Source organism: Pseudorca crassidens, chromosome 8 (genome assembly GCF_039906515.1).
Source record: "Pseudorca crassidens isolate mPseCra1 chromosome 8, mPseCra1.hap1, whole genome shotgun sequence".
Taxonomy (NCBI): domain Eukaryota; kingdom Metazoa; phylum Chordata; class Mammalia; order Artiodactyla; family Delphinidae; genus Pseudorca; species Pseudorca crassidens.
In genome coordinates, this window is record NC_090303.1 from 85401050 (window position 1) to 85410270 (window position 9221).

General features: G+C 39.3%; 1 protein-coding gene across 2 annotated transcripts in view; it reads right to left on the bottom strand.

The window, feature by feature from the left end:
- COPG2 (COPI coat complex subunit gamma 2) overlaps window positions 1–9173 on the bottom strand; it is a 129682-nt gene extending 120509 nt beyond the window's left edge. Inside the window, exons 1-4 of one of the 2 annotated variants that reach the window (XM_067747017.1) lie at window positions 9025–9173; window positions 7811–7863; window positions 7168–7248; window positions 3727–3798 (exon numbers count right to left, since the gene is read on the bottom strand). In XM_067747017.1, coding sequence (XP_067603118.1) covers window positions 3727–3798; window positions 7168–7248; window positions 7811–7863; window positions 9025–9061 — 243 coding nt within the window. In that variant the 5' untranslated portion in view covers window positions 9062–9173. Of the gene's footprint in view, window positions 1–3726; window positions 3799–7167; window positions 7249–7810; window positions 7864–8658; window positions 8768–9024 lie in introns of those variants that run through there. The other variant, XM_067747018.1, reaches the window with a different exon arrangement.
- Window positions 9174–9221: the final 48 nt, after the last annotated feature.

The following is a 9221-nucleotide window of genomic DNA, read 5'->3' on the forward strand; positions in this document are numbered from 1 at the left end:
GAAGATAAACGGATGGCAAATAAGCATATGTTTGCTTAATACATGCTTAATACATTCATCATTCAGGAAATGCAAACCCAAGAATGCCACTTCTAGATACTAACCAAAGAAAATGAAAACATAGGTCCACACAAAGACTTGTACTTGAATATTTTTAGCAGCTTTGTTTATAATATCTGTAAACTGGAAACAACCCAAATATCCATTAACTTGTGAATGGATAAATAAAGACTACCTCCATACAGTGGAATACTACTCAGCAATAAAAATGAACAAACTACTGATACATACAAAAACTTGGATCAATCTCAAAAGCTAAGGGAAAGAAACAAGACATAAAAGTCATAAATGACTATATACTATATGATTAAATCTAAATGAAATTCTAGAAAATGCAAAACTATGTTGTCAGGAAGTAAATCAGTGATTGCCAGGTGCTAGGGGTTGAGGGAGGAGATAGACAACTAAGAAATATGGGGGAACATTCTGGGGTGACGAAAAGTTTCTATATCATGACTGTGGTGATTGTTCCATGACTCTATACACTGGTCAAAACACAACTGTACACTTAATTGGTGAATTTTATTGTATATTTAAGCTGATTTTTAAAATTAAAAAAACAAAGCAGATTCTTTAAAGGCTAAAATAAAGTTTTAAACCTATAAATCAATAGATGGAATATAAATAAGCAAAGAATATAAACAGACAATTCACAGAGGAGGAAAGTAAAATGGCCATTAACTATATGAAAAGAGTTTCAATTTCGGCAGTGATATGGCAATGCAAATTAAAACCACAAAGAGATGCCATATCACCTTCTTGTGAATGGCAAATATTTAGATCAGATAATAGAAATTATTATTTGGAGCAGGTAAGGATTTGGAAGCAAATCAGTGTAAATTAGTACAACCCTTTAAGATCAATTTGGCAAGATCGTATAAATAGCATTACCTAGAAATTCCACTTAGAGGTATCTACCCCAGAAAAATTCTCTATGTGCACAAGAAGACATGTACATAAACATTATGTGTGATGTCATTTATAATAGCAAAAAAGTAGAAGCAACTTATAGATCTACCAATGGGAGAATGGATAAATAAATAAGAATACTGTATATTCACACACTGGGATTCCATACAGCAGTAAAACAGAATAAAGTAAAAGTACTTGTAGCAAGTGGGCAGATCTCAAAAACATTAATTTTTTAAATTGCAAAATAATATCAAGATGACATCATTCAGATTATATTTTAAAACACAAAAATACTAAGTATATATTATGGATACAAACAGATATAATATATAAACATAGGAGGATACCAATCTCAAAATAATTATTACCCTCTGGCAAAGGAAGGCTGGGAAAGGAAGGAGTTCCACATGCCACTGGCAAAACCCCCTCATCTTCCCCACAAAAAATCATATCCTTAATTCCATACTCTGCCTAAGGGACCATCAAAACAAATCATATCATGCTGTACATGGTTACTAAACCTCAGTCACTACAAAAAAAAAAAAAATATCCTGGTCATTACTCAGTAACAGTACCCCTTTTGTATTTCATTTCCAAGCATTCACTCTCCAACCACCACTCCTGACTCAACTCTTTCGCTCCATCATGACCTACAAGCCATTGATTCCATCAACTCTTTACTGTCCCAATCAGTCCCCGTTCTTACTTGCCTCCTAACCAAGCACAGACTCCACAGTCAATATTTCAATCACTCAATTTCCTTTTTCCTCCCTCTGCTTACTAACATGGCAAAATCCCAATCTTGATTAAACCCCATCTTTAACTGTTCCATGCCTTAACCTGAAGCCTGTAGCTGGAGAAAAACATTCACCATGCTACCTGGGAATACTTTAATTCATGACCACTAACTTGAAGGGGCCATGCATCCTGTCCAACAATCCTACATTTCCCCAATCCATTTCCTAGAAAACTACTTCATGTCTTCTTCTCTTAATACAACCTCTGTGCTAGAAGCTTCGAGTTTGTCCTCACGCTATTTCTTCCCTGCTCTGCATCCTCTTCCCTGCTCCATGTCCAGCTCTTCTTCCCAACTGCCAGCCCTGTGAGCAGCGACAGCCTCTGGCCTACCACAAGACACGTGAAGCAGCCTTCCACAACTTTTATGATAGTCCCTCTCCGTGACCCCACTCTCCAGCAGCTTGAAATGCCTCGTTTTCTAGTTTAATTCCTCTAATAAATAATTCAATAATGAACACAGCAATTCTGCTTCCCTGATTGAACCCCAAATTTTGGTACAGGAAGTGATTAAAGGGAAATAAGGCCTTAAGGATAGGAATCTGAAATTGCTTTTCTGACTTGATAAAAGGAATTAATGACCCTGTCTCCAGTGGTAAAGGGGACACTAGTCATCCATGGCATGCTGTGGCAAAATACTTAAATCATCACCTGCAGACAAATATAATCAAGGACTATAGAAGACAAAGGTTTGGGTAATCAACTAGTTGCTGCCATAGAACATTTTTGTAAAAATGAGTTGTATAATGGGCTAGTTCCTTCTAAGTACACTGGCAAACTAGGTAAAAGAAAATGCTAAGCTCAGAGTTTTGAATTCACAGCTTAAGGTCTATGTCAGGGACTAGAAAACGTCCATAATGCCTTAATAAAAAGCCTCATGCCATGTGGACACAGGGCTGAGATTTCTGAAAAGTATATCCTGCAGGTGACTGAATTACAATGCAAATTCAATTTACCCCCTGTGAGCCATTTTATGTTAAAGTTAGGACCATGATTGGCAAGGAGAGGGGCCCTGAAAATCAGAATGGGGACATATGGGCAGATTCTGATGAAGTGAAGTACCTTGAACCTCTAAATTCCTCCAAGCCTCCTGGGCAAGCAGAAGCAGTCCTTCATACCCTGTCTGAGGAAATTAGGCTCCATTTGCCTGAAGAATGTGCACTGACTTTCCCTGAGATAGTTGCCTTACATGGGACACCGATGTTCCTGAGGACCTAATCCCCAAACTGCTCACTATCTAGACACATAAACAGACTCAAATCCTATAAAATCCTCGGGGTCAGGCACAAAATGTGGCCTGTGATGATATGCAATACATACCAAAAGAACTGCACAATTTGGCCAATTTATGTTAACAGAAAGCTGGGAAATACAGATCCCACAATCCCCTTCTCTGATGGTTCTGAGTCAGAGCTGGGCAAAAAGGAAATATGTGCCACATTTGGAAGACAGAAGTGAAGCACACATTATGCTTGAAAGTCAGGGTGGTCGAAGGTAATGAGAGACAGATGCAGAGGTGCTGGCAGCTTTAGTCTGTCCTCACTCTTCTTCCCTACTCCATGTCCCTTCCCCACTCTGCATCCAGCTCGTCTTCTCATCTGCCAACAGCAACCCCAGGCCCACAAGAAACTTGACTAAGAACTTAGAGATGTGATAGCTATGTCCTCTGACTTCTATACCAGTCCACCTCTGCAGTGTCACGCCAGAAGCTGGATATTAGCGGTCTTCATGACTGCACGGTAGATCTGTGAGTGAACAGCTTTGAACTATATACTTTCATTCTTTCATTTTCATATGTCCTTTAATGAACATTTATAAATTTTATGAAGAGAAAATTTTTAAGTAATTTTAAACATTTCAAGCAACTTTCCCTAATTTGGAGCACTCTAAGTTCCCCCAAGGAAAACAGATAAAAGGAGCTTTTTTTAGCCTAAAAGAATTAAAAAAAAAAAGACTTACATCATTAGATTGAAACAATCGAGTCATTGCAAAGAAGGCTTCTGTGGCTTCCGTAGTTCCAAAGTGTTCACCCTAAGTAATTTAAATTAAGTTTAAATTAAAACAATTTCTTAAACTCAACAAAAATTAAGGACTTTCCATTTATTTCTGCAAAGATCTTTTAGAACTCAGGAAAAACTCTCTGTGTAAACATTGTGCCTCTTGGCTATTTTTCTGGCTTTTAATTTATAAACCTACATAGCCATTTATCCATTCCTTATTTAAAACAATCCATTATCATACACCATGCTTTTATGAAAGTTCTAGAACAGTGGTATCTAACTTTTTAGCAGGAGCTATTTTAAATTCCCTGAAGAACTGTGATTTACAAGGAGATAGAAAATGATAGTAAATTGACTTCCTTATCAGAACAGGATGTTATTGTTACACTGCCTAAGAGCAGAGATCATACCTTCTACATTTCTATAATCCAATGCCTGACAATATCATAGGAGCATAATAAATATTAAACTGTAAAGAACTATCTATTAGGAATCCCAGAAAACATGGTAAAAAGGGACCAACCAAAAGGGCAGCAGATTAGTTATATAAAAGTAAGGCTTATAGGGCTGCTAATACATCTCAAGACACTGGCTCAAGCCCCTAAAAACATGCTTTGGGTCAGAACTTCAACGTGCTTAATAAATCATCAGAGGATCTTCCCAAAATGCAGATTCTGATTCAGTGGCTCTGGTGTGAACCCTAAAATTTTCCATTTCTAATTGGCTCCCAGTGATGCGAATGCTGCTGATCTGGGAACCACATATTTCTGAGTAGCGAGGTGTTAGATAACCTATTGGGTTGGCCAAAAAGTTCGTTTGGGTTTTTCTATAAGATGTAACAGAAAAACCCAAACAAACTTTTTGGCCAACCCAATATTTTATTAATAGTCAAAACACTGCAGACCACAGACCACCTGAAACATTACCATTTCAATAGTTAACTTCTTCAGTAAAAACAATCCTATATAATATGTTGGGTTCAATCACTTTTCAGGGCTTCAGCTCTCATAAAAAATATAACTAGTCAATCTATTTGTCATAGGTGTAAGAATAAACAAATTTTGATGAAAAACCCTGAAAGTTTAGGATGAAAGACAAAGTATAAGAGTTTACAATTACTTAAGTCAGAGTACCCAGCTTGCTCATCATCAAGACATTTCCCTTACTTTCTTTCATATATAGAGAACATACAGACGCCCATCTACTTGTCAGTCATACTAGTACAGTAAATCCTAAGTCCCTACTTTTTGACTTGAAACTCAGAGAATATACGGATATGTCAACTCTAGTAGAAACTTAGAAGTATTTTTCCATAAAGCACTACCAAGAACTAGGCAAAAGATAAAGCTAAAGTTCCCAAATCTGTTCACCTAGTTGACTGTGTTTATCAGACTGTGTGGGTAACTTCCTTATCAAGATAATTATATGTTTCAACATGAGTTGCCCATCAAAGCAGTATTGGTCAATGTAAAAATACATGCTACTCTGAACCAACTTTAACTACTCAAAATTCTGCTTATAGACTGGAGTTCCCCAACTTGGACACAATATATGCTATGAAAAGTTAAATCAAACTGACTTTGCATTAAATGTTTCTAATATAATACCACATGAGAATATATGTTTGTGAATAGATATATTTTATTTAAAAGCATGTTCTTGTTGCTCTGCCTCCATTTGCAAGCTACAAAACTTCATGTCTCTGGATGAGGTCTTCAGTCATGAAGTATAGTAAAGTAAAAATATTCTCATGGAATTCAGATTGGAAACCACAGTCTTCTAAGCACCATATGTAAACCACCTGAGGTGTGTGTGTGTGTGTGTGTGTGTGTGTGTGTGTATCTAAGAAACAGACTCACATTTTCTAAGGCCCTAGACTAAAAATCATGAGATTCTTTTAGTCTGAAGCAAAAAAAAACAAAAAACCAAAAAAACACACAAGAAACAAACAAAAAAATAAAACCACACACAAGAAAAAAAAATTAAATAAATAACGATAAGAGCAAGTGGGGGACTTCCCTGATGGTGCAGTTATTAAGAATCCGCCTGCCAATAGAGGGGACACAGGTTCGATCCCTGGTCTGGGAAGATCCCACATGCCGCGGAGCAACTAAGCCCGTGCGCCACAACTTCTGAGCCTGCGCTCTAGAGCCCGCGCGTCACAACTACTGAGTCAGCACGCCACAACTACTGAAGCCTGCGCGCCTGGAGCCTGTGTTCCTCAACAAGAGAAGCCACGACAATGAGAAGCCCGCACACCACAATGAAGAGCAGCCCTCGCTCGCTGCAACTAGAGAAAGCCTGTGCACAGCAACGAAGACCCAACGCAGACAAAAATAAATTAATTAATTTAAAAAGAAAAAAAGTGCAAGTGGATCTATGTTTCATGAGTGCAAATATTTTTGTTGGTTTTGTCTGCTACATCCCCAGTGCCTAAAACAGTGCATAGAACGCAGCAGGTATGTAATAAATATATATGCTATATGACCGAATGAAAACTATTCCTGAATGTTTACTATGTGTCCAGGACTATTCTCAGTACTTCACATTTATTGTATCATTTAATCATTATAACTTTATAAAACAGGTATTAGCATAATCCCCATTTACAGAAAAAGACATTAAGGTACAAAACAATTAAGCGCAGAATCATACTGCTAGTGGTGGAGTAGGGAAAATAAATACAGGCATACCTTGCAGATACTGTGGGTTCAGTTCCAGACCACAGCAATAAAGTGAATACTGCAATAAAGCACGTCACAGGAATATTTTGGTTTCCCAGTGCGTATAAAAGTTATGTTTACACTATACTGTAGTTTATACTGTGCAACAGCATTACGTTGAAAAAAAAACAATGTACATACCTTAATTTAAAAATACTTTACTGCTAAAAAAAATGCTAACCATCATCTAACAATGCAGGGTTGCCACAAACCTTCAATTTGTAAAAAAAATGCAATAAAGTATAATAAAATGAGGTATGCCTGTATAAAATTTGAATATTAAAATCAAAGTTTTAAAATAGTAATATAATATACTCCCCCCAAAAGGATAAAATATCTATCTGGAATTTGTGTAAGATTTTGCAATATATTTTTATTTTCTGAACATATCTAAAAAACATGTTTTAATATTAACTAATACTTGTTAAATTCAAATCAACGTTGAGATCCTACCATGTGCTTAGCTGATTTGGTACCTCATGAATAAAAAAGAAGTGTCTGTCATACTCCTCGTCCTCAAGAAATTTTACATATTATTATGTTAATCAAACACCGTAAATTTTAAAATTAAGTGAATTTTTAAAAAATAAATAATTACACTTGCCAGAAAGTACTTCACTGCATGTTATGTATTTCTATCCCAGGACACAAATCTGAGGAAAATCAAAATAATTTACCTGGTTCAATAAGTAAAGAATCTTTGTAAGAATATGCAAACATCTTCTTGGATTGATGGGCGTTTCATTGAATATACGAGCCTGTGGAAACAAAAAACATTGCTATATATATTTTCTATCTTTGCTATCACAGACTACAGAAAATCAACTTAAATAAAGACTATTATACATTTTAATCACAGTATCCAAATAATGTTGCTTACAGTTTTCAACTTATTATGTTATATAATAAATTATTAGATGTGGCCTAGGTTTTCCATTCTATACTATTCACTCCCTTAGGTCTGCTACTTCAACTTGTGGGCTTTATCTATTAAGTAAGAATCACAATATTTATCTACATCATTTGAATACAATAGGCTTAATATCTATAACTTCCTTCAATAACCTTGCACTAAACACCTCCTTGGTGTTTTATTTAAAATTCTCAACATGTGACAGAGTCTACATATTTTTGCATTTCTATAAGCTCTAGACTCTCCTATGACAAGTAACCCCTCTTCTTTTTCCCTCAAGTATATATTCTTTGAACTCAGTTGCATTCCTTAATTCTTATTTTGTATCAGAGCATTCTGGGGCTCTTTGTCCCCCATTCTAAAATGGAATAGAAAAGAAAAAAACACACTATACTTCCAAGCCATACCTCCTGTAAGACAGCACTCTTCTCCAGATGCCGAAAAGGATTGGAGCCACTACCTATGTTACGGGGGGAAAAAAATGTCTTTAATAGTTGTCCTACACAAACTTACTTTCTACAGAAGGGTACTGAATGCTTGGGAAATCTCACCCAAGTGAAGTGACCACTTGGATTTCACAGTGATAATCATTACTAATATGCATACAAACTGATTAAAATCCTTCTGACACTAGCTCTGTCTGCTATCCTGTAAGATCCTGTACTTCTCTTTTGCAGAAACCCTGCCTGAAATGAGTGTATTCTTTCCCTGCCTTCTTTTTACATGAATGTTAGAAATATCTGTCATGTCCATACAACTAAAATTAATGAGACTGTGGTAGGGTCCTTTGGATTTCCCTAAAGGAAAGCACTATTTTATGTGTTTCTAACATTTACTGTGAGGAGTTTATCAGAGAATTAGATACACGTCAAGCTGGAAGGGGCCACAGAGGTTTACTAACCCAACCCTCGACCACACTTAGAGCAGCTATCAATCACTGAGGGTTTTGGGGGGGGGGGGGTTGTTTCTTTTTGTTTTTTGAGGTGACTTGGCATCTTCCTCATTTACTCTGGACCAAAGACGGCTATCAAGATGCAACTCACTTTTGGATGCTTGAGTATTAAACGAGCTAGGTACCACGGAGCAGGCTTGCCCGCACGGAAGTGGACAAAGCAGAGGTCCCCGGGGAGACTGCAAGGTACAGACACCACAAAGTTCACAAACACACTCAGTCCCGTCAATCCCAGACCCACCGTGGGCCTTGCACTACCAGCACCCCACCCCACCCCGCCTCTCGCAAGCGCACACTCACTACCTCCGCCACCTGCCATGGGCCGGACTCTGGTGGGCAGCCCAGCCCTGGCGAACTGGAGCAGGTGGCTCCGAGGAGCTGAGCCGGAGGAGGGGGCTGGGGGCGGGGCCGCCGAGCAGCCCGAGGCTGCGCGCGAGCGCCCGGGCGCTCGCGCGCGACTTGAGGGGAGGCTCCGGCGCCCGGGGGAGGGGCTAGGGGCAGGCCCCCGGCTGGAGAGGAGTGGGTCGGAGGAGGGGCTGGGCTCCAACTCCGGCCCGCCGGCACACCGGCGCCCACGCCCCCAGGTCCGCAGTCCCCGAGAGCAGGTGGCGGCGGGCAGGGGAAGGGGGCCCCGCGGCTGAGGGTGGGCGTCAGACGCCCCGCGCGTACCAGACTCCTCGTCCTTCTTGTCGAATTTTTTAATCATCTTGGACGACTTCCCAGCGCCCAAGCCCACCGCCACCGTCCCAGGCGCCGCAGCCAGCAAGCGGAAGAAGCTGCAGGAAGGTCGGCCCCGTGCTCTGGCGCCGGTTGGGCCGCGGTCCCGTCACTCGGAGAGAAGGCCCGCCCTCCCCGGCCGTCGCCGA